General features: G+C 37.5%; 1 protein-coding gene and 1 pseudogene across 10 annotated transcripts in view; one reads left to right on the top strand and one right to left on the bottom strand.

The window, feature by feature from the left end:
- The window catches only part of TASOR2 (transcription activation suppressor family member 2), a 95,952-nt gene that overhangs the window by 12,726 nt on the left and 56,791 nt on the right, over window positions 1-26,435 (top strand). For 5 of the 10 annotated variants that reach the window (XM_074405113.1, XM_074405107.1, XM_074405108.1 and 2 more), the window contains 5 exons: window positions 16,534-16,667; window positions 20,851-20,996; window positions 21,280-21,375; window positions 22,980-23,052; window positions 25,494-25,585. Coding sequence is in view for 3 of the 10 variants with exons in the window: in XM_074405109.1 (XP_074261210.1) it covers window positions 14,164-14,291; window positions 16,534-16,667; window positions 20,851-20,996; window positions 21,280-21,375; window positions 22,980-23,052; window positions 25,494-25,585 (669 nt within the window). In the remaining 7 variants the exon portion in view is untranslated. Of the gene's footprint in view, window positions 1-11,216; window positions 14,292-16,533; window positions 21,376-22,979; window positions 23,053-25,493; window positions 25,586-26,435 lie in introns of those variants that run through there. The other 5 variants (XM_039478809.2, XM_074405114.1, XM_074405109.1 and 2 more) reach the window with 4 other exon arrangements.
- Window positions 10,672-11,562, bottom strand: LOC120367566 (ribosomal RNA small subunit methyltransferase NEP1 pseudogene; annotated as a pseudogene).

Below are 26,435 nucleotides of genomic sequence, written 5' to 3'. Positions count from 1 at the left end.
ACATTAACTAGGCAGGCTCCAGCTGGCTGAGGTGGGAGTGAAGCACCTAAATGAAAATGAAGATTGAGTGAAAGTCAGGTCAACATGCTGAACCTAGAGCAGTTGTCTTTTTTTGCTCTTTTCCAAACTGTCAGACTTACGTGCCCTCAACAAAATGTTAAAGGGTTCTTGGCTCGGGAAACTTACCAGCCATGGCAAAGTATTTAACAGATATGAACTATGGGAATTTATCTGATTAAACATCTGGAGCCATCAGATCACCTGGAGAGTAAAGCTGCTGGTCAGGAAGCATTGTTCATGTACCACAGCTTCTAGTCAGCTTTTATTTTACGTTTTGAGAAAGGGCCTCACTCTGTGACCCAGATTGAAGTGCAGTAGTGCCATCATAACTCACTATAGCCTGGAACTCCAGGGCTCAAGCCATCCACCCATCTCAGCCTCCTGAGTAGCTGGGACTACAGGCATAGCCTGTATATATAAAATAATGTATATACAAATACAGCACGTCCAGCTAATATTTTTATTTTTCGTAGAGTTGGGGGGGTCTCACTATATTGCCAGGCTGGTCTTGGAACTCCTGGGCTTAAGCAATCATCCCACCTTGGCCTCTCAAAGTACTGGGATTGCAGGCATGAGCCACTGTGCCTGACCCTAGTCAGCTTTTAAATGCCTCACATTTCAACATAAACGTACAGCCAAGGGTCGCCTGCCATAGGATGAAAGTCTAATGAAAAAGAGACCAAATAGGAAATAAACAAGTAGGAAACGAAAGGAACTGAGTATAAATAGATTTACTTAGGGAACAGAAGAAACTTCAACAAATGAAACTAGTATTCTTTAAAGAGAAGATAATTACATCTGTGAATGATGAAAGAGGTTCTATTTTTAAAAGAAATTATTCAAAAAAATTGCTGTGACAGAAGACATTTCTTAAAAATTTAATACAAGATAATAAATCTGAAGAATTCTCCCTCCCTCCCCCAAAAAAACATGGAAGAGCAAGAAGAATTAGAAAATAAGAGTGAAATGATAAGGAAATTAGAAGACCAACCAAGAAGGGTTCTTCATCTAATACAGTGGAAAGAAACTGTGTCCCAGAACCAAAGGATGCGAGTTTCTAGGTTGAAAGGGCCTATCAAGGTGCCCTGATCAATAAAACAGAAACAAACAAACAAACAAAAAATAAAACCCCAGCATTGTGAATGTATAGTTCCAAAAAGAACAGATTGATTCTTAATCTTCCTACTTCTGAAAAGAAGAATGGGGGCAGGGAACGAGGGGCTAGCTCTCAAACTACATTTTAACAAATTCAGGGGAAAAGGAAACCTTCTTAACTTCAAATTATATGTAAGTGCTAATCGGAATCCCCAGTGGGAAGTTCCAACAGTTCTGTGATGAAGACAAAGTTGTGGAGAGGAAGTATATCTCAGGTATCTCCAGCAACTTATTCATATCCAGAATCAGAGAGCCCTGTCCAAAGAGAGAAGTCTCTTAGACCTGGCTAAGACTGAAGAGCCATATGATAACATTAAGGAAGCAGAAAGAGTAGAACTAGAAAATACTGGGGTGGGGTTTGGAAGAAGCAGAGATCTTAGTGCCAATAAAGTACTCCTAGAAGTGAGTGTATAACCTTGGAAAGCAAGGATTGTGTCTCTAAGAGGCAAGCAGAGCTGGCAATAAAGGCCCCCCTGAACCAGATTACATTTGGAAATTAGACAAGGAACAAGAACAAGGCACCATATTACAAAACAGCAATCCTCTGATTTAGGAACAGAGTGAACCCTAAAGAAACAGGACAACTGCCCTGCCCCTCCCTACATCCTGGATCTTCTGATAACAATCCAGGATAATTCATCTCATTCAGACATGTATAACAAAAATAGTATGTATAACATCTATACAATGACTCTCTGGTAGATTGTATTCTTTATGTTTTTTTTCTTTTATATTATTTTTATTATTAAATATATAATTCACATGCCTTAAAACTTACCATTTAAAAATGTACAGTTCATTGGTTTCTAATTTATTCCCAAGGTTGTGCATCCATCACCACTATCAATTGTATTATTGACCCTAGTGCTTTACTACTACTTATATTCATGCCATGACCCTATGCAGTTCCTTCCATTAAAGGGACAGAGGTATTTCCTTGACTTTGTGTTTGGCTGTGTGACTTGCTAAGGTGAAAGTGACACCATGTCAGTTTCAAGCCTAAGCCCTAAAAGGCGTTGGGTATTTTTATTTGTTCTCTTTGTGTCTGTGCCATTTCCATGAGAAAAACATGTCTCTGCCAGCTCATTGGCTGAAGGAAGATTAAAGATATGAGAATGAGGACCACCCCATCAGTTAAGCTGAATTCAGTGAACACTGTAGAGATGAGAGCGATAATAAATGATTGTGGTTGTAAGCCACTGAACTTTAGGATGGTCTGTTAATAAACAGTAGTTAACTGAACAGTTATATGATAAAAGTTAAAGGAACAGAGAAAGAAAAAACACTATTTTCTACAGATGATTTTTTTGTTTTTTTGTTTTTTTGTTTTTGAGACGGAGTCTCACTCTGTCACCAGGCTGGAGTGCAGTGACGCAGTCTTAGCTCACTGCAACCTCTGCCTCCCAGTCTGAAGCGATTCTTCTGCCTAGCCTCCTGAATAGCTGGGAGTACAGACATGCACCACCACGCCCGGCTAATTTTTGTGTTTTTAATAGAGATGGGGCTTCACCATACTGGCCAGGCTTGAACTCCTGACATCGTGATCCGCCTTCCTTGGCCTCCCAAAGTGCTAGGATTATAAACGTGAGCCACAGCGCCCAGCCAACAGGTGATGTTTTTTATAAAACAATATTGCCAGAAAATAAATCACAAGTGGTCAAGCTACTGCTTGTGATCTTGCCTATTTTTGTAAATAAAGTTCGACTGGGATACAGTCTTTCCGATTTATGCATTTTCTATGGCTGTTTTTATGCTCTACTGGCAGAGATGAGTAGTTGTGACAGAGACCATGTGGTTCATAATCCTAAAGTATTTATTTTCTGATCCTTTATGAAAAAGTTTGCTGACCTTTTGAAGTAGATGGAAAATGTGACCTAAGATTTTAATACATATTTAAAAATATATACCACATTATACCCATTAAGATAGCTATAATCAAAAAGACAGATAATAACAAGTATTGGCAATGCTGTGGAAAAATTGGAACCTTCTGTATACTGCTGGTGAGGGTATAAAATGGTGCAGCCACTTTGAAGTCAGTCTGGCAGTTTCTCAGATGAGCAGACACAGATTTACTGGACGAGCAAGCAGTTCTACTCCAAGGTATATACCCAAGAGAAGTGAAAACGAGTTCACATAAAAACTTTTACATGAATGCTCATAGCAGCATTATTCATAATAACCAAAATGTAGAAACAACCCAAACATCCATCAGTTGATGGATAAACAAAATGTAGTATATCTATAAAGTGGAATATTATTTGGCAAAAAAAAAGGTATGAAATATTGATATATGCTTTAACATGGTGGATGAACCTCAAAAACAGGCTAAGTGAAAGAAGCCAATCGTTGACGACCACATACCGTATGACTCTGTTTAAGAAAATGGTCTGGGGCCGGGTGCGGTGGCTCAAGCTTGTAATCCCAGCACTTTGGGAGGCCGAGGCGGGTGGATCACAAGGTCAGGAGATCGAGACCATCCTGGTCAACATGGTGAAACCCCGTCTCTACTAAAAATACAAAAAAATTAGCTGGGCATGGTGGCGCATGCCTGTAATCCCAGCTACTCGGGAGGCTGAGGCAGGAGAATTGCCTGAACCCAGGAGGCGGAGGTTGCGGTGAGCCGAGATCGCGCCATTGCACTCCAGCCTGGGTAACGAGCGAAACTCCGTCTCAAAAAAAAAGAAAAAGAAAATGGTCTGGAATAGGCAAATATGTAGAGACAAAGTAAATTATGGTTGCCTAGGTCTAGGAACCAGTAAGAAGTGAGGAGGATAGCTAAGGGGTAGAAGGTTTCTTTGAGGGTGGTGAAAATACTGTAAAATTGATGATGGTAAAGGTTGTACAAATTTGTGGATATACTAAAAGCAATTGAATTGTATACTTAGCGTGGGTGAGTTCTATGCTGTATGAATTCTATCTCAATAAAGTTGTATTAGAAAATAAAAATAATGAAGCATAGAAGTTAGGGAGAAAGAACTCAAGGAAGAGGCAGCCAGACAACAATAGGATATGAAACAGGAACCAGCAGAGCAAAAGAAATAGAGAAAAATGATCAAGCCGTTTCAGAAACACAAATTTTAAGTACACAAGGGAGACTAGACACCATGGCAAAGATCATAAAATAAATTTTGTGGTAAGTATGTTTTACCACAATTTTGATAATGCAAAGAAACGAAACAATGTATAGACATGAGAAAGTGAGTAAGAGGTATACATTTATTTTTATTGATGCATAATGTACATAGTTTTAGGATACATGTGATAATACATTCATATAATTTGTAAAGATTAAGTCAGTGTAGTTGGGAATTCCATCACCTTAAATATTTCTCTTTCTTTGTGCTAGAACCACTGAAATTCTTCTAGTCATTTTGAAATATGTAATAGATTGTAAACTACAGTCAACCTACTGATCTAACACTAGGTCTTACTTCTTCTCTCAAACCATATGTTTATACCCATTAATCAACTTCTTTTTATTCCTTCATTCTCCTATCCTTTCCAGCCTCTGATAACCACCAAATCTACTCTCTATTTTCATGAAATCCACTTTTTTTAGCTTCCACATATGAGTGAGAGCATGTGATAGTTGTCTTTCTGTGCCTGGCTTATTTTACTTAACATAATGATCTACAGTTCCATCAGTGTTGCTGAAAATGGCAGGATTGGCCTGGCACAGTGGCTCACGCCTGTAATCCTAGCATTTTCGGAAGCCAAGGCAGGTGGATCATTTGAGATCAACTTACATGGTGAAACTCTGTCTCTACTAAATACACAAAAAAATGAGCCAGGCATAGTGGTGCGTACCTGTAGTCTCAGCTACTCGGGAGGCTGAGGCAGGAGAATTGTTTGAACCCAGGAGGCACAGGTTGTAGTGAGCCAAGATTGCACTACTGCACAGCAGCCTGGAACACAGAGCAAGACTCCATCTCAAAAAAAAAAAAAAAAAAGGAAATCAAAATGGCAGAATTTCATTCATTTTTATGGCTGAATAATACACCATTGTATATATTACATTTTAAAAATTTGTCACTTGATGGACACTGAGGTTGATTTATATTTTGGCTGTTGTGAATAGTGCTGCAATAAATATGGGAGTGCAGATGTGTTTTTGATATGTTGATTGTTTCTTTTGGATATATATCAAGTAGTGGAATTGCTGGATCATGTGGTAGTTCTGTTTTTATTTTTTTGAGAAAGCTCCATACTGTTTTCCATAGTGGCTGTACTAACTTACATTTTTACCGCACTGTGTAAGTGTTTCCCTTTCTCCACAGCTTGGCTAGCATTCATTGTTGCTTGCCCTTTTAATAAAAGCCATTTTAAGGCTGGCAATGGTGGCTCACGCCTGTAATCCCAGCACTTTGGGAGGCCAAGGTGGGCAGATCACGAGGTCAGGAGATTGAGACCATCCTGGCTAACAGTGAAACCCTGTCTGTACTAAAAATACAAAAAGCCAGGTATGGTGGCATGCACCTGTAGTCCCAGCTACTCAGGAGGCCGAGGCAGAGGAATCGCTTGAACCCGGGAGGCAGAGGTTGCAGTGAGCAGAGATTGTGCCACTGCACTCCAGCCTGGGCGTTCCATCTCAAAAAATTAAAACAATTTGAAAAAGTAATTAAGCTGGGGTGAGATGGTGTCTGATATCTCTGATAATTTATGATGTTGAGGATTTTTTAATGTATCTCTTGGCCATTTTTTTTTTTTTTTTTTTTTTGAGACGGAGTTTCGCTCTTGTTACCCAGGCTGGAGTGCAATGGCTCGATCTCGGCTCACCGCAACCTCTGCCTCCTGGGTTCAGGCAATTCTCCTGCCTCAGCCTCCTGAGTAGCTGGGATTACAGGCATGCGCCACCATGCCCAGCTAATTTTTTGTATTTTTAGTAGAGACGGGGTTTCACCATGTTGACCAGGATGGTCTCGATCTCTCGACCTCGTGATCCACCCACCTCGGCCTCCCAAAGTGCTGGGATTACAGGCTTGAGCCACCGCGCCCGGCCTCTTGGCCATTTTTATGTCTTCTTTTGAAAAATTTTTATTCAGGTCTTTCACCTGTTTTTTAATTGGATTATTTGTGGAGTGTGTGTGTGTGTGTGTGTGTGTGTGTGTGTGTGTGTTTGCTTGTTTGCTTGCTGTTGAGTTGTTTGAGCTCCTTATATATTCTGGTTGTTAATCTTTTGGTAGGTGAGTAGTGTGCAAATATTTTCTCCCATTCTGTGGGTTGTCTCTTTACTTCGTTGTTTCCTTTGCTGTACAGAAGCTTTTTTTTTTTTTTTTTTTAGCTTGATGTAATCCTATTTGTCTATTTTTGCTTTGCTTGCCTGTGCTTGTAAGGTCTTAAACAAAAAAAACTTTGCCCAGACCAGTGTCCTGGAGCATTTTCCCAGTGTTTTCTTCTAAGAGTTTCATAGTGTTGGGTCTTAGATGCCTAGATGTAAGTCTTTAATCTATTTTTGGTTTTTGTGTATGGTAAGTTTCATTCTTCTGCATATAGTTATCCAGTTTTCCCAGCACCATTTATTAAAGAGACTTCTTTTCCCATTGTATGCTTTAGCTCCTTTGTTGAAGACGAATTGACTATACATGAATATTACACCTGAGTTCTCTTGTTCGGTTCCATTGACCTGTGTGTCTGTTTTTGTGTCAGTGCTGTAGTTTTTGAAGTCAGGGAGTGTGATTTGAAGTCAGGGAGTCAGCTTTGTTCTTTCTGCTCAGTATTGCTTTGGCTATTCAGGGTCTTCTGTTGTTCCAAATACATTTTAGGATTTAATATTTCTGTAAAGAATGTCATTGGAATTTTTATAGGGATTGATTGCATTTAATCTATAAATTGGCTTTGGGTAGTATTGCCATTTTAACAATATAAATTATTTTAGTCCATGAGGATATAGTTATCTTTCCAGTTTTTAATGTCCACTTTCTTTCATCATTGTTTTATAGTTTTTCTTGTATTGATCTTTCAGTTCTTTGGCTAAGTTGATTCCTAGGTATGCTATATTCTTTGTAGCTGTTGTTAATGGGATTGTATTCTTGATTTCTTTTTTAGATTGTTTGCTACTGGCTTATATCCATGCTACTGTTTTTTGTATGTTGGTTTTGTATCCTGCAACTTCACTGAATTTGTTTATCGATTCTAACAATTTTTTGGTGGAGTCCAGGTTGTTCAAGGGGAATCACTTAAACCTGGGAGGCGTACGTTGTAGTGAGCTGAGGTTGTGCCACTGGACTCCAGCCTGGGCAACAGAGCGAGACTCTTTCTCAAAAAAAAGAAAAGAAAAGGAAGGATTTAAATCTATTGAAAAGATGTCCCGACCTGCAGGACAACAACAGGAGCTCGAAGGGAAGGAGTGGGGATGGATGGGAACAGGAGACACGAAGAATGGAGACAAGACAGGAGTCTGATCAAGTCTGGTTTATTGTTGCTAAGCTCACAGCTTAAATAAGCGCAGGCAGAGAGGCGGGGCAAGGGTAGCTTGTGGTTGGGAAAACTGAAACTTATCAGCAGGAAACATTAAACTGAAACTTACCAGCAGGAAACATTAAACTTAACTTCACAAAATGGTGGCTATTGCTGCCCACAAAAAGACACAACATGCTCCAGGGAAAACTGGCCCAAAATTTGAACTGGCAAAAGATCATATAAAGAAAATGAGGTTGGTGCAGAATAAGAGAAACATTCAATACCAGAAAATAGTAGAGGAACTACCTGTCTACTCAAAGAAAGAACATGTGAGCCAAATGTTTTTTGGTCCTGCCATGGTGACCTTTGGGTATAAAGACTACTTACTGGCTGGTAGTTTTAAACATTCAGGGTTTTACATCTTTTTTCCCCCCCTCATTGAGCTTTTTTGATGGATCTGAAAATTCTGTGACAAATGTTTGGTCAAGTTGTTTCCATTAAACAGTGCTGATTTTAAAAACTAATAACTTAAAACTGCCACAGCAAAAATTAAAACCAAGGGGGCCCACAAAATATTCTCCTTTCTTTCTTAAGGTTTTATGATGCGTTGCTACCATTAACCAGTCTTTTACTACTAAGCTTAAATGGCCAATTAAAGCAAACAGTTCTGAAACGGTTCTTCCACCACTGATTAAGACTGGGGTGCCAGGTATTAGGGACAATATTCATTTAGCCTTCCGGGCTTTGTGGACAAACTTGGTGACCTTGCCAGCTCCAGCAGTCTTCTTGTCCACTGCTTTGATGACACTCATAGCAACTGGCTGTCTCATGTCATGAACAGCAAAGCGACCCAGAGGTGGATAGTCTGAGAAGCTCTCACGCACGTGTTCTTGACAGGAACCCTATCAACGATGGTAGCACCACCAGATTTCAAGAATTTAGGGCCATCTGCCAGTTTTTTTTAACTAGAACGGCAATCAGTCTTTTCTTTCAGCTCAGCAAACTTGCATGCAATGTGAGACGACGTGTAGCAATCCAGTACGGGGCCTGGATGGTTCAGGATAATCACCTGAGCAGTGAAGCCAGCTGCTTCCATTGATGGGTTGTTTTATATGAGCCTTTCTTGAGTAAACAACTAGAAGACATACCAGCTAGCTGATCAGGAAATGAAAAAGGAAACTTCAGCAAAAGAATTAACTGCTAAATTCTCAATCAATAATTAAGTAGATGATACTGTTAGGGATCATCGTCTTTCTAATTTTAAAGAGAGTACTTTAATGTCCCACCATTATATATGTAGGCTGCTTTCTAGATATCTGTTTATCGTCTATTTACTATGAATCCTCTTTTTAATCTCAAGTGGCTGTTGAGTTTTATGAACTATTTTTTCTATAGTAAAGCATAGGTTTTTCTTTAATCTCTCAGCAGGATTAACTTTTTTTTTTTTTTTTTTTTGGAGACAGTGTTTCTCCTGTGTCACCAGGCTGGAGTGCAGTAGCCTGATCTCGGCTCACTGCAACCTCTGCTTCCAGGGTTCAAGCAGTTCTCCTGCTTCAGCCTCCTGAATAGCTGGGAGTACAGGCACGTGCCACCCCACCCAGCTAATTTTTGTATTTTTAGTAGAGATGGGCTTTCACCATGTTGGCCAGAATGGTCTTGATCTCTTGACCTCTTGAGCCACTGTGCCAGACCTTAAAATTTTCTTTTATAGTTGTTCCTTTCTGGGTTTTCATTCAAGATTGTGCTATGTAATTTAAGCAAGTTTTCATTCTGGGCCAGGCATGGTGGCTCAAGCCTGTAATCCCAGCACTTTGGGAGGCTGAAGCAGGTGGGTTACCTGTAGTCGGAAGTTTTAGAGCTGCCTGGCCAACATGGTGAAATCCTATCTCTACTAAAAATATAAAACCTAGATGGGTGTAGTGTTGGGTGCCAGTAATCCCAGCTACTTGGGAGGGTGAGGTAGGAGAATCACTTGAACCTGGAAGGTGAAAGTTGCACCACTGTACTCCAGCCTGGTGACAGAATGAGACTCCATCTCAAAAAAAAGAAAATTTTTTATTCTTGAGAAAAACGTTTATGTGAGAAAACTTCTGGTCTTGAAACTTAAATACATGCAACAATTAAACAACTCTATCATTTAATTAATAGTTGTAGGTATATTCTGTTTTCTTAAATAGGTTTTGATAATTATTTCTAGAAAATTTCCTTTTATGATTTCAGTTTTTTTCTGTATTGTTTCTGTTACTCTTACGATTTATAGTACCTGTAAATCACACTCCTTTTTATTTGTAATGTTGGTTTTCGGTGCCGTGTTTTGTCCTAAATTAATTTGACTAAATATATGTTAATATTTTTGTCAAAAAGCTAATCTTTCTTTGGCCATTTTTTCTTCTATTTAATATCCGATCTTCTCTTTTTATTATTTGCTTTGGATTTACTGTGTTGTTCCATTTTCTAAGTTCTTGAATTGACTCTTTAGCTTGTTGAGTTTTTAAAATGTTTTTCTTCCGTAATGTATACATTTGAAACTAACAGTTTTCTTGTAGATATTTCAGATAATATCTAAAGCTTAGATAAATCCTGTTACTCTTTAACTTATGAATCATTTATAAGTAGGATTTTTTAAAATTTCCAAACACGGAGCTTTTGAGATTAACTTTTTATGGTTACATTGTCATTTTACTTGATTTTGGTCAGAGATCAATTGTTTGTTAGTACTCTTGGCATTTCCCTTATGGCCAAATTCATAAACAGTAGGTTTTGTTTGGGGGCTATCAGCTCAACTTTATTGAGTTCTAATTTTCATTCAATAAAATGAATACAATTTAAGTATATAGTTCAGTGAATTTTGGTAAATGTATATACCATATGATGACTACACCAATAAAAATATAGTGTGTGTCCATCACCTCAGAAAGTTCCCTTGTGCCTACCCTACTTGCAGTCAATTTTACTATTTTTGCCCCCTGCTGTAGGCAATCAACAAAAGGCTTTTTATCACTGTAAATTAATTTTCCTGCTTCTTGAACTACATATGTATGGAATTCTACAGTATGTACTTTTTTTTTTTTTTTTTTTAACAAAAGCAGTATTCATAGGATAAACAAATAGCAGCCTTGGCTCCCCAAACTCCACAGTCTCAGGGCAGAAAGATCATCTTCCAGCAGTCAGCTCAGACCAGGGTCAAAGGATGTGACATCAACAGTTTCTGGTTTCAGAACAGGTTCTACTACTGTCAAATGACCCCCCATACTTCCTCAAAGGCTGTGGTAAGTTTTACACAGATGAGGGCAACAGAAAGAGGATAGTTGCTGATGGACACCATCTTTGTATACTCCACACTGACCTTACCATGGGCAAAGGCCCCCACCACAGAAACAGTAGGATCAGTGCTGGGCACTGGCTCTCGCTGGGCACTAGCTCACAGATCACTGACAACCGGGATGGAAAAAGGAAGTGCCAGCTTTCATACATCCAACTGGAAAGTGATCTGATACTGGATTCTTAATTACCCATGAGGCCACAAAAGCGGTCAAAGGTCTGGGAATTCGGGTCTGGGGGTTCACTTCAATCAGAACATTCTTCTGTGTGTGGATATAAACTTGCAGCAAGCCAGCTCAGTTCAGGGGACTATCCATCAGCATCAGCAAACTCTGGTGGGCTATTTCTGGCCGCACTTCCCCAGGGTCCCGTCCATTCTTCAACAATGTAGACTTGTGCTTGTCACAGTTGAGTAGCTCCTACCTTGACTGTCTCCAGACTGGCCCCTTCCAGCACCACAATAAGCCTATGGCCTCCCATCTTGTTTCCTGCCCTGACTCGGGGCCTCTTGGGGGCTACTGCATCCCAGTCCTGTGCCTGCTCCCCACCGCTTCGCTCATGAGCTACAGTATGTACTCTTTTGTGTCTGATGACTTTTGCCCAGTTTAATGTTTTAAGATGCATGCAGTAGGCTGAGCGTGGTGGCTCATGCCTGTAATCCAAGCACTTTGGAGACCAAGGCGGGTGGATTACCTGAGATCGGGAGTTCAAGACCAGCCTGACCAACACGGTGAAACCCCGTCTTTAAAAAAAAAAACGAAAGATGCATGCATGTATATTTTTCTCTCTTTCTTTCTTTTTTAAATCAACTTACTGCCTTTGCTTTGTTGTTGAGCACTTCAGATAGACACAGCGCCCACCTTACCACTAGGCCCTCTGGATTGTGGTTTACTTAGGTTCAAAATTTGCAGCTGGCTCATGACAAAACCTGCAAGGAGCTGTGGGTCTGAGATTCAGGAAGTAACTTTTAAACGCTCAGGGACAAAGTGGAGCATAGGCCAGGCCTGGACACCCGGGGACCTGGCCATCCTGCAGTGTTCGAGCTGCCCTCAAAGATACACTCCTATCCCAGTTCTTCCCTGGATAGTAGCACATGACGTAATCATACACACAATCACACCACCTTGCACTCAACCCGAAAAGATGGTTTTTCGTTTTTTTATTGCTGAGCATTGTTATGTATGAATATACAAGTTTGAGCCGGGTGCGGTGGCTCAAGCCTGTAATCCCAGCACTTCGGGAGGCCGAGGCGGGTGGATCACGAGGTCAAGAGATCGCGACCATCCTGGTCAACATGGTGAAACCCCATCTCTACTAAAAATACAAAAAATTAACTGGGCATGGTGGCGTGTGCCTGTAATCCCAGCTACTCGGGAGGCTGAGGCAGGAGAATTGCCTGAACCCAGGAGGCGGAGGTTGCGGTGAGCCGAGATCGCGCCATTGCACTCCAGCCTGGGTAACAAGAGCAAAACTCCATCTCAAAAAAAAAAAAAAAAAGAATATACAAGTTTGTTCATTCACCTATTGATGAATATTAGAGCTGTTTCCACTTTTAGGCTAATGTGAAAAAGCTGCTCTGATCATTCATGTGCAAGTGTTTTTTGTGGCTGTGTTTCATTCTCTTGGGTAAATATCTAGGTATAGAATTGTTGGTTTATATGGTAAGTGTGTGTTCATAAGAAACTGACGTTATTTTTTTAGTTGTCTATATAATTTTTCATTTGGCTTTGTATTTCTACTAGGAGTGTTCCAGTTGCTCCTTATCCTTGCCAACACTTAGTATTTTTAGTCTTTATTTAGCCATTCTACTGGAGCAGTAGTATTTTGTTGTGGTTTTAATTAGCATTTCCCTAATAACTAATAATGTTGACCCATTTCCCATGTTTCCTTTTATTATATGCTTTCTTTTGTAAAATGTAAGTTTTTTTTATATATTTTAGGTACAAGTCCTTGGCAAATATTTCCGATTTCTTAATAATACCTTTGGAATATCAGATGGTTTTAGTTTTCGGGAAGTCCGACGTATACATTTTTCTAAGTCATTAATTTTGCACCCTGATGTACCCCATAGTCAAGAAAATTTTTTCCTATGATTTTTTTTAATTTTATAATTTTAGCCAGTTTTAGTTTTTATGTTTAGGTCTATGATTCATTTTGAGTTAAATTTTATGGTTCAAGATATAGAGGTTGGAGGGTCATGTTTTTTTCCCCCCATTCTAGTTGTTCTGTTGCACCATTTATTGTAAAGATATTCTTTCTCCATGCAATTATATTGGCAGTGTTGCTGAAAATCTGTTATCTGGACTCTATTCTGTTCCATTGATCTGTATGCATTTTTTAAATACCAGTACCACATTGTCTTGAGTACTTCAGCTTTGTAGTAATTCTTAAAATCAGGTAGTGAGTCCTTCAACTTTGTTCGACTTTTTCAAAATTGTTTTGGCTACTCCCAATGTTTCTTACACAAATTTTAGAATCAAATCATCAGCTCCTGCATACTGAGATTGTGCTGAATCTATAGATCTATTTTGTATCTTAGCATCCCCTAGCGAAGTTAGAAAACCAGGCAGTAATATCAAAGGGCACAAGCCCAGATTCAAGCTGGAAGACAGAGTTCTCCAGAAAGGATGCTTCCAAAAAAAAAAAAAGAAACTGCTCAAAACAAACAAAATCTTTGATCTGTCTTGATCCAGAGAATATTGTTAGTTGTCTAGAATTTCAAGCTGAAATAATGATTGGTAACTGAAATTTAAGCAGAGGCTATTTTTAATTCGGAAAACAAAACATGGTGTAAGAAAGGAACTTGACTACCCAACATGGCTAAGCAATGATTAATAAATACAGTTAAGTAGTGAAACCTAGGCCTAGCACAGTGGCTCATACCTGTAATTCCAGCACTTTGGGAGGTGGAGGCGGAGGCAGGCAGATCACTTGAGGCCAGTAGTTTGAGACCAACCTGGCCAACATGGTGAAACCCCATCTCTACTAAAAATACAAAATTTAGCCATGTAATCCCAGCTACTCGGGAGACCAAGGCAGAAGAATCGCCTGAACCGGGGAGGTAGAGGTTGCAATGAACCAAGATCGAGTCACTGCATTCCACCTGGGACACAGAGTGAGACTCCGTCTCAAAAAAAAAAAAAAAAAAGTAAGCACCCAACGAATGTTAGCCATTGTTATCATTAATAACAATAGCTTCCTTGCTAATAAATACTTCCTAGGATAATGTCTCCATGGCAACAAAGAAAAAAGGAATTTGCTAACTTACCTGATGCCACTGAACCATGCCTCATGTGCAGCAAGCCTTCAGTAAAGCTCCTTGTAGAGTCACAACTGAAAGGAGCTTTAGAGAGGTAATTATAACTAAATGAGGCCTTCAAGAGTATAAATTTAACAAAATCCATCAGTTAGTATGTTTTCAGCTTCCAATAAAAGTTTAAACAATAAGGAACATTTATTATTTCATGTATTAAAAAGTCCAAAGATAGGGCAGCCCCCAGGTTAGTTTATTTCAAGAGGTCAAGGATCTAGGTTCTTTCTGTTCTGTTCTGTTCTGTCCCATCCCATGTTGGCTGAACAATCCCATGCTGGTTGCAAGGAGATCCAGGCAACACGTCTTCAGACAAGATCGTAGGCTAGAAGATGGAGTCCTTTTCTAAGAAAGCTTTCCCAGAACTCTCTCTCTGTAGACCCATTTATTTATATCTCATTGGTTGGAACTGAGTCACATGTTTATTCCTAAAACAATCACTATTCAAAGGTAGTAGTATAATTGCCATAATGATCTTAGAGTAATTAAGATTCTCTCCCACACACTCACTCACTCTCCTCACTCACTCATTTTCTCTCACACATACCCAGACTTCTTCTGAACCATCAGATCTCCTGATACCTGAACAAAATCGTGGTTTTGCAGAACAGAAGTAAAAGGGATATGATTGTTGGGCAGTCAGTCCACTCTATCTTCAACCACTGTCTCAAAACATGTTAGTGATAGAACCTGCACCAGAATCCTGGTCTCCCGATTCCTATTTCCTACATAGACAACCTCCTTCATGAATTATTATCAACATGGCTACTTTTCCTAAATAATCTTGACTGTATCCACACAATTCTACCTCCAGTTCTTTTTGGGGGAAAAAATGTGCTGTAAAACTATACATGCTGTTTTTTGTGAAGCGTTTTGAAATCCTCAAATAATGCCACAGACTCATGATAAAAAACTAAAAACTTTACCACTTTTTTGATCTTTTTATTTGTTCTTATTCTTCTCCCCTCTTCTTCCCGTAATCAGTCATATTAAACTATTTGCAGTTCCTTTAACATATTATGTTTATTACCTCCGTTCATTTGCTCATACTATTTCTACTATCTAGAAAACATACACACACTAGCTTCCTTTTTCGGCTTCCTCATTTGAGTATCTTCTCAGATTTCAAGTATCTATGCTTCCATGAAATCTTTCTTGATATATCTCCATCTCCATAAAATTGGTTATATCACTATATATTGACTATATCATGTTCTAGATACTCCTACACATTTATAGTTCTGATTTCTTTGCAGATTTTTCTTCCTTGTCTAGTCTGAGCTTGCTCTGTCCCTCCTTTCTCTTTCCCTCCCTCCGTCCCTTCCTCCCATCATTCCTTCCTCTTTCTCTCTCTTTCCCCTCTTTCTCTTTCTCTCTGTCTCTTTCTGTTTCTCTCTCTTTCTCTCTTCCTGAATTCCCTTTTTCCCTCTCCCTCCCTCCTTCCCTTCCTCTCTTCCTCTCTCCATTTCTCCCTTTCCTTCTTTTCCTCTCTTTCTGACATGGTCTGGCTCTGTCATCCAGACTGAAGTGCAGGGGTGCAGTCTCAGCTCACTGCAACCTCTTCCCCCCAGACTCAAGCCATCTTCCCACCTCAGCTTTCCGAGTAGCTGGGGCTGCAGGTGCACTCCACCGTGCCTGGCTAATTTTTGTATTTTTTATAGAGATTGGTTCTCACTTTGTTGCTCAAGCTGGTCTCAAACTCCTGAGCTACAACAGTCTGCCTGCCTTGGCTTCCCAGATTGCTGGGATTACAGGCATGAGCCACCATGCCCACCTAATCTGAACTCTTTTAATGTAAAGCCTGTTTCTCTGTAGTAGTGTTTCTCATTTGTCTTGATAAATCGAAGGTATAGCATGGTATTAGATGCATAATAGTCACTACTGATACTTTTGTTTAATGAATTTATATACTATTAATTTGGGGGAGAAGATTTTTTTAAATTGTGTTCTGCTTGATTTTGTTATTTTCAACCAGTGCAATGAAGATGTGACTCTGTGAAAGATACTTTTTTCAGTAAGGTAAAAGTGATTAAGCATAATGTATTTCTGTATACAAGATTTTCTTTAGAAGTTAAAGACTTTTGGAGGAAAAACATTTCAAATTATGTGTTACTGCTTATAGAGCCAATTTAGTCCTTAGCTGAGAATACTTGTCAAAGGAGGCAAATAAACATTACGTAATTATTCCTAATGCAAATTAGTTACTTGGTAAACATTTGTTTCTATAGTAAATATGCTATAAATAGAATTATTCACTTTATGATTTTTTTCCTTCTTTATTTTAGCATTTATGATATTAACAGAGAACAGGACTATGTCAAGAATTCTGAGGGTATACTTGGTGAAAATGAATTAAGACCACCCTCCCAGCTACCTTCTCTCTTAGAGAAGATTGAGACAGGGTCCCTGTCAGAAAAGAGTGGGTATTAAACTAAGTGCTATAAGTCATAACTAATGAATCAAGAATAGAATGATGAAAATGTTTTTAGTTTTAACTTAGATTATATAAAACAAAATTATGATTTCCAGTACCTATAATTTTTTAAAATAATCGTTAGGCCAAAAGTAATAGGTGATTAACTTTTCAAATTGCAACGTAAAACATGTTCCTCTATTTGTATCTTTTAAATGGATGCATTTTTATTTGGTTTTTGAGTTGAAATATTTTAAATGGTAGAAGTAATACATGCTTGTAAGATAAACCTATATGTATAAGGTAAAAAATGTAAGTTCGCCTTTTATCCACTTTCGAATTTCAGTAGCCATTGGTTTAGCCATTATTAACAGTTTGGCTTTTCACCTTTCTAGATCATTTTCTGTACACTTCCAAACAAATTATGTATTTTTCAACCAAGTGACATCACGTAATGTAGCATGTAATAGATATCTTTATATGCCAGTGTGTACAGATTTACCTTGTTACTATTTAATAGTTGCAAGTTATTCCGTATTGATAGCAATTAATGTTATTGCCAGTATTTTCACTATTAAAGATACTGATGCACATGGAACATCTGTCTCTGTGTGTGTGTGTGTGTGTGTGTGTGTGTGTGTGTGTGTGTGTGTCTTAGTATTTCTCAGGAATAGATTTCTAGAAATGAAATGGTTAATGAGTGTGTACATTTAAGATTTTATTTAGGCCCTACCAAATTGTGCTCTAAGAAGTTACATTTATCTAAACCCAGATATCCTTTATTATCTTCAAAGTAAAAGTAATACATTTTAGGATTAAGTAACAGACTGTTTCTTCAACTATCAAATGGCTTACTTTGACGAAATGAAGGATATAGGCATCTTGAGTATTAATGAAGGGTTGCAATCCTTCTATAGGAAGATGTAATCATGAAAATCTTTGGAAGATGTACAAGTGGCTAGTTTTGTTAGAATTTCTGGGACACCTAAGATGTTGACATTAATTTGTCTCATCATCTGCTTTCAGACCAGATGTTTCTAAAATGGAAAGCAGGTATCTGTGATCTGGCATTAGAAGTTGGTTTGTAATTTTCTCATCTCTATTAGGAGTTAAAAAGAGAGACAAGTGTGTAAAACCAGTCTTGCTCAGTATCTCTAAGGGATTTTGAGAAGGAAAGAAAGTTATTACAGTTACTTTGACTAGAAGCCAACTTGTATTAAGCTTGACTTAACATTTAAGACTAAACTCACAAGTAGAGAAATATGCCAAAAGCCAGATACTACAGGAAAACTCAGTTTTCTGAGCTCTTGTGATTGAATTAACCTTTCTCCACATGCTCTTTGTTGGTCACTTAAGCCCTAAGGGATATATGCAATACTTCATAGGCAAGCACTTTTCAAGTTACTTTCTTAGATTTTTAGGTTTCTTCAGGGTATAGCCCCCTCTTCATTTTAGTAGTCTGGTCATCTTTTGTTTGTTTTGAGACAGAGTTTCACTTTTTTTGCCTGGGCTGGAGTGCAGTGGCAAGATCTCGGCTCACCGCAACCTCTGCCTCTGGGTTTAAGTTATTTGCGATTCTCCTGCATCAACCTCCTGAGTAGCTGGGATAACAGGCACATGCCACCAACACCCAGCTAATTTTTATATTTTTAGTGGAGACAGGGTTTCACCATGTTGGCCAGAATGGTCTTAAACTCCTGACCTCGTGATCTGCCTGCCTCGGCCTCCCAAAATGCTGGAATTACAGATGTGAGTCACCGAGCCTGGCCAATAGTCTGATAATCCTTAATGTTTAAATAAAGCTTGAGCATTTCTCAGCAAAAATGAGACTATTCATTCATGAAATGTTTGTATTGTTTGGTGCACTAATTGGACTCTCAAATGAAAGTATATTTTGTAAAGAAGGGAGAGCATCAAATAAATTTCTAGATGAAATTCTCATCTATCTCCTCATTTACTGACCAGGAAACTTGCGCTTTCTTGAGAGTGTAATTGATGTCATTATTTGAAGCCATGAAAGATTCAAGATTAGCTATGATTTTCCAACAACTTTAGTTTTGGTATGCCTCTGCTAACCAGAAAACCACTGCTTTTATGCATATACTGCTATCTGGAGAATACTGGCCTAAAGGGGAAGCATTTTTAACCATAAATAGTTCTCAAAATAAAAATATGTAACCAAAAAAAATTTACTACTTGTTCCTTCTCTGTTTTAAACCATTGGCTTTAGTTATAGTTTTATAGGGAGTAGTATTCCCCACACTGGTGTTAATGAAGTGTTCTCTGACCATGTATTTAGGTCCTGTGTTAGTGTTTTTAATTGCATCATCACTCCAGTTTTCCATTCATTATTGTGCATTATAATGCTCAAAAATGAGCATGTATATAACTTAAAATCTGTGCCTACCTGTTAATTTAGAATTTGGAGATTTAGAATTTAGAAGGTGGATAATCATAGTCTTCATTTCCAAAGTTAGTTTTAAGAACATATTCTTTGAGTGTAAACAATACATTTCTCAAATACTGGACCTTGGTCTATACATAATTCAACTTTGAAAATTTCTTTTTTTTAGACATCAAATAGAAAGTTTCCAAAATTACTGTTTCTAAGGGATTCTTGATTTGTGTTTAGGCTAGCAGTACAGACTGTTCGTAAATGAATTTGAAAATGCAAAGGCTTCCCAGTTTGTTTTGAGTAGTACAGCTAATAAAGCTTTAATTTCACAATTATCACTGATATTTTGCTATTTGAATCTATTGAGAATATCCCTATTTTTTACAGCACTGGTATGCTGATACTGAAGGAGAAAGTGAAACTGAGCAAAAGTAAAAGTAAAACTTAGAATGTATACATAAATCACGTATATCAACTTCAGCTTAAACATTTCATTCTTCTATTTACAATCTTTCATTTTGATACTTGGAAGTTTATTAAAATTTTTAATACCTTGATAATTAAAATATTAGAACAGTTGAGTCCAAATTTAGCTTACTATAATGTTTGCTTTCATTTCTAAGATAGTCTAGTTTTTGTATATCTGGTACTTGTAAGATAATTTTAATTGAGATTCTTTTTTCTCTTTAATTTTTGTACTTTAATACATTTATTTGGCAGTTTTGCTAAAAGTAGGAAGCCATATTACTATACTTCATAACATTTATACTATATGACCAGTGCTATATAAGTTCCCTTCTCATTCTCTTCTCATTATTTATAAATACTAGATTTGTAAAACCCCCCAACCTCAATAAAGAGAATAGAAAGAATACAAATAGGAGAGTAAACAGTTAAAATGGATAGATGCTATGAGTGTTTGTAGGTCATTAGGCTCAGTTCTTGCTGAAGTAGAGATTTGTAAAATCAAAAGGCACAGAGAGTCAGTCAGCATAATTACTGGATCCAGTCAGTGATTCTCAATTAGGATACATGCTTCTCATGGGAAGGGCATATCACAGTCTCTGAAAGCTATCTCACGTGGGTATGGTTTGAAAAAAGCACCTTCAAAAAAATGTAAATACAGCTTTGTTGTATAAAATGAAAAATATATATATAATACGACCCATAGGAAGTAAAACTCCATAGGCTCTTCTTGGCTGGTGAGGAATCCCTAGAGAAACAGTAATTTTTATTGTGTTTGGTGAGTGGGCAATAGTGAGCCCCTTAAAAGGAACCTAGCTGACTTAGGTATTTAACAAGAAGATGGAAGGTTAAGTTTATAAAGCGTGGCGTAAATTTTTTTAAAAAAAAAACAAAGAAACATTAAATGATGAAAAAGCTCAAGAATGAGAAATTGCTGTGAAAGTCTAAGCAATTGCTGACCACCACTTTGACACTACAGTTGCATCTGCTTTTGACCGACTACATTTATAGTACACAGCTTTCAACCAAAAGGCATACAGGGTCTGACAGGGCATATTTTAGCTCCTGTATTAAAAGTAATTCACCCTCAGTTGTAATTTATTTAGGTTTTTTTTTTTCACATCAGAGGTATTTTACACTTGATCTTAGCCAAAAGGCCGAGAAGCGATATACATCAGAGGTATTTTAAATTTTGTTAAGACAGTACAAATATTTCTTAGTTATATAGGAAAGGAATAGGTGACGTTTTGAGTGATACTCTTTGTGTCTCCCTTAACCCCATCCGTTGGTATGTTAAATAGCTGCATTATTTTTGTTTGTGTTTTACAGTTTTTCAGACAGTGTCCTTGAGTTCAGATTCTCTCTTCCAGAGGACAGTTTCACTCCTTCATACTTCTTTCTTGGACTCTTCATCTGAGCATGGTTTTCAGTACAGTCAAGTGACTTTGGTGAAAAATGAGATTTTCTTAAATGAGGTGAGGTACTTGGTACACACTGTGATGGTTTGGTTTTAGTTTTAAGAGAGGTAAACCCATCATTTTTGGTATATATGCCCAGTACTTTTTAGCTGTCGTTTTTCAGACGAAGTGGAAGATCCTTGGAAATAGTCACTTGGAATGTAATTATTTTAGGGAATAGAAAATAATGCATTTACGTTTAATCTTATAGCAGGAGGAATTTAAACTATACATTTTTAAAACTTAACTTGCAAGACAAAATGGCATGTTTATAGCGTTTGGTTATTCTCTCTTTACACAGTACAAAACTTTTTATCAACAAAAAAAAGCAAGTAACTATACTCAGGAAGAACTTCAAGATACTTACGGGTTTCTTCTGTTTGATACTGAAAAGCAGGTAAGGGAATTAGGTCGTAGAAAATGAATGGTATCATTAGTCTTAAATATTGTAGTGCTTCAGTTCTGTAAGAGTTGTAAGATTACCGATTCATCAGTGTTTTTGATACTTAGTTTGGTGGCATGTAAATGACAACAGTAAGAGCCAGTGATGGAGATGTGATTTCTATAACTTTTGATGGTTTCTTTTTAGTTTTATCTTAAAAACATTTGTAAGCTTAGGGTGAAATTTGAATTTTTTGTTTGTTTGTTTTTGTTTTTTTTGAGACGGAGTTTCACTCTTGTTACCCAGGCGGGAGTGCAATGGCGCGATCTCAGCTCACCGCAACCTCCGCCTCCTAGGTTCAGGCAATTTTCCTGCCTCAGCCTCCTGAGTAGCTGGGATTACAGGCACGTGCCACCATGCCCAGCTAATTTTTCTGTATTTTTAGTAGAGACGGGGTTTCACCGTGTTGACCAGGATGGTCTTGATCTCTTGACCTCGTGATCCACCCGCCTCGGCCTCCCAAAGTGCTGGGATTACAGACTTGAGCTACCGCGCCTGGCGAAATTTGAATTAATACAAGTTTCTTTGGTGTCAGTAATGCCCTTTAATAGAGTGAATGAATATTTTTCTATTCTGGATCATCGTTTACATAGGTATTTTGTTTCCTGTGAAGATTTTTCTGGTTTAAATTACATGATTTGGGAGATAAACCATGTAACTTAACAAACTTTGGCGTTCTGGCTAACTGAAATTGTTTCATTCAATATTTGAAGACTGAACATCTGTATTGTTACCTGTACCTAAATTATGGGAGAAAGAAATGACTGCGTATAGGGCATGTCTCCAAAGATATGTGTGGCCTCCTAGATACGTTTTAAACAATACCAGAGATCTAAAATAATTCAAAGTCAGGTTAGGTTAATGGTTTATAAAGAAGGAGGGCAGATTTATGTAGGAAATAGTTAGCACTAACATAAAATAAGGATTATATAGTAATACTAGAAGAGTTTAATCCCTTTTTGACTTAATCATCTAAATTCAAATAAGATATTTCAGATTCTTACTAAAAATGACATTTGGCAATTAGACATTTTGAAATTTCATGGTTCTAAAGCTGTAGTTGGAAAATAAGTCTTCAAATGGACTTATCTGTTACCCTGCTTATATGGTTTTGCTGACATTTTTGTTAATAGAAATGGTAAAATTCTATGAAAAATTTGGGCCATTAATCAAAATACAGATTGCTTTGCAGATTTTTGTGCAAATTTTTTTCACTAGAAATGGTAAAATTCTGTGAAAAATTTGGGCCATTAATTAAAATACAGATTGTTTTGCAGATTTCTTTGTGCCATAAATACCTACAATGAGCAGATTATTTATTTTAAAGCCTGTAGATTAGTCCAGGTGCAGTTGTGGCTTATGCCTTGTAATCCCAGCATTTTGGGAGGCTGAGGCGGGAGGATCGCTTGAGCTCAGGAGTTTGGGGTCAGCCTGGGCAACATAGTGAGACCCTGTCTCTATTGTATTATAAAAAATAAAATTTCTTAAAAACCTTACAGATTATAGCATTATTTCATTGCCTCTTCAAAGACTGAAGCAAAGTAATATCTTGTTTAAAGGCAAAATTGGTATGTCAGCGTGGACTCCGTGTTGGCAGCAGTGCTGTTACCACTCTGGGTGATCCAGCCAAAGGTAAGTCTGTAAAGAAAAAAGAATCTTTAAAAAAAAAAAAAAAAAAGAACCTTTTTTTAAAAGAGGAAGTGAGGTTTAGTTAGTTTTATAAGATACGTATATTAAAAGCCAGTTTCATTAATGTCAAACAGTTCATAATGTTTAGAGTTCAAACTTTAAAGATAACTGAGATTTGAGTCTAGAACTTAACAGTATTTTTCAATGTCAAGAGATTGGTATTGTCTTGAGAATCTCTTCCAAAGTATCATAACGGCAATAAGAATCAAAAATAGAACTGATCAAACTTGGCGGGATAAGAGAGGAAGTAATTAAATATAAGCTTATAAACTTATGCTATAGTGATAGTTATTAATAAAAAAGTGGTACAGAAGAAGAGAAGCAGATTGGTAGTGAAGCCGATGAGTTAAAAAGAAAAATGTAATTGTCAGGAGAATGAATTAGCACTAATTGTTTTTAAGATACAGTTTCTTCTTCAGTAAAACAGATTAAACTACTTTATGGATTGTTGTGAGGATTAAATAAGACTGTCAAGCATTTAGCCCAGGTTTGCACCTAGTAAGTTCTCAGTAAATGGACAGTACTACTTTGAGTTGAATTTAAGAAATAGTGAGATTTTCATAAGTGTTTCTGAAATTTAGCCTGTAGGTCATAAAAATAGGAAAGGGATCAGAACTAGATTTGGGGCTAAGGTTATGGAAGTGGGGTGTGAACTGAAGCTAAGACATTGTTAGTGGGATGACATGGAAAGAGAAGATGACGAAAACAGAACTCTTGGGTCATTAATGGGACCAGGGAGGGTATGGGGAGGTACAGCAAGGATAGAATGAGGAAGTGTCAAGAGCAGTCATGGAGACTCAGGAAATAGAGTTTCACAGAAAGCAGAAAGATCTCACGAAGAGGGGTATTTAGCAGTGTCAGGTGCTACGTAGAACGTAGAAATCAGAATTGAGAAAGATTACTGGGCTTCATGACTGTAGATTCTTACTGACCTTTCATATTAAACTGCTTTATTGAGATATAATTAAGTCATAGAATTCACCCATTTAAAGTGTACAATATTTTTTAGTGTATTCCCGTAGTTGGGTAACCATCGTAACAGTCAATTTTAGACCATTTTTATCACCCCAAAAAGAAATCTCTTGGCCATTAGCAATGACTCCCCATTCTCTACCATCTCCACTCAAGGCAGCCACCAGTCTACTTTCTGCTTTTATAGATTTGCCTATTCTGGACACTTCATATAAATGGAATCATATCATATATGGTCTTTTTTAAGTAACTTCTTTCAGCATGTTTAAAAGGCATATTATAGCGTGAAACAGTAGTACTTCATTCCTTTTTATAAATGGATAATACAGTCCTGCAGCACTTAACAATGGGGATATGTTCCAAGAAATGCATTAGTGGGCACTTTTTTACTCAAGTGAACAACACATAGTGTACTTAGACACACCTAGATGGCAGAGCTTGCTACACACCTAGGCTATATGGCATAACCTGTTGCTCCTATGCTACAAACCTGTACAGCATGTTACTGTACTTAATATTTAAGGCAGTTATAAAACAATGGTACGTGTTTCTGTATCAAAACAGAAAAAGTACAGTAAATATATGGTATTATAAACTTAAGGGACCACTGTCCTTTTTGCAGTCTGTTGTTGATCAGAATGTTATGTGGTACATGATTGTATTCTGTTATGTGGCCATACCACATTTTCTTTATCCATTCATCAATTCACGAACATATGCGTTGTTTCTACTTTTGGGCTACTATGAATAATGGTCCTATGAACATGCATGTACAAGTTTTTGGGTGGACATAATGTTTTCATTTGTCTTCGATATATATAATGAGGAGTGAAACCACTGGGTCATATGGTAACTCTATAAAACAAAATGAAGATTTACATTCAACTCATCTTCTAAGGGACAGTAAAAGTGATAAATTCATAACCCCAGTAACACTGCTTAAAACTTTTTTCTTCTCCCTTATTTTTTCACCCCACCTTCATTTAATTATGAAAAATTCAAACATAGAAAAAGTAAAGAGCATAGTATAATATACCCATCACCTAAGTGTAACAGATAATATGCATTATTCGCTGGGTGCAGTGGCTCAGGCCTATAATCCTAGCTCTTTCGTAAGCCACGGTGGGTGGATGGATCCCTTGAGGCCAGGAGTTCGAGACCAGCCTGGGCAACATAGCTAAACCTTGTCTCTACTAAAAATACAATGTCTCTTACATTTCAAAAGAGGTGCCTCACTTGAGGACTATCCCTGAAGCCTGTCCTTTCCTACGCATTTTTCACTGCTGCTGCCTTGTTGGAATCCTCGTCTCCAGTCTCAACTATCACAGTAGCTTTCTAGTTGGTCTTTTTGCTTTTACTTTCTCCTCTCTGATGAGCAATCGACTGCTTAATTTTATTTTATACTTTTACAGGTGTATACATTTCCAAATACTCCGACTATCTTCATCCAAGACCATGGTATCATGGGAAATCTGGTTATATTGTAATTTTTAATCTAATTAAGGTAAAGTCTGAATGTGCTGTTATGTGATTTCTTTTTAAAGTTTAAGGCTATCTGCCTTTAATATTCTCTGTAGATCTTAGCTGAACATAGTACTCACCAAAGTTAGCTATCCAAATTCAAGAAAAGCAAAACTATGTTTCCTTTTCTTTAAAAGGAAGACTTTTTTACTCATTTACTAGATTGTAAACTTTTTTTTTTAACTTCAAAAATAGTGAAAGGGTATGCAGAGAAAATTCTTACTCTAACCCATCAGAGCTACTTTTTAAACATGAAAACAAGTAGCTGCTTATAAGATTATGTGATTACACTTAAAAAAGATGAATTTAAAAAATAGCATTCATTGTCTAATTTAAATGGTCAATATAATCTTTATTTTCTTTCTCCATTGACATCCAGATTCACAGCTTCATGTGGCACCTAGAACTGATGATGTCACAAATCCTTACATGCCCTAAATGGTATTGTTTAAGTGAATCGTGCAATTAGAATTTTCACCCAAACAGAAGGGAAACTGATTTTTTATGTGATTGGGCTTCTGATGACATTTCTGTGGTCTCGTTTTATTGTTTTTGTTTTAGCTTTCTTGCTGTCTTAAATTCATTGGTTATCAGCCTAGCACTAACTGACCTTTAATTTAAAAAAAAAGAAAAGAAAAGTGTGTGAATTCTTAATATTGTAAAGTTCTAGTAAACTGGAGGGAGAGTAACATTGCTTCAAAGTACAATTACTGGTTTTCCTCCCTTAGTCTTCTCTTGCTCTGTGATAAGTGCTGCAGAAAGTATGGCTACCAGTGCAGATAATAAGCATTTCGGTTTTTACTCATGTTAGATTATGCCTCAGCCTTGGTTTC

Source organism: Saimiri boliviensis, chromosome 8 (genome assembly GCF_048565385.1).
Source record: "Saimiri boliviensis isolate mSaiBol1 chromosome 8, mSaiBol1.pri, whole genome shotgun sequence".
NCBI classification, from domain to species: Eukaryota; Metazoa; Chordata; class Mammalia; order Primates; family Cebidae; genus Saimiri; species Saimiri boliviensis.
Note: the sequence above shows the minus strand (reverse complement) of the source record. Positions and strands in the feature narration are given on the sequence as shown.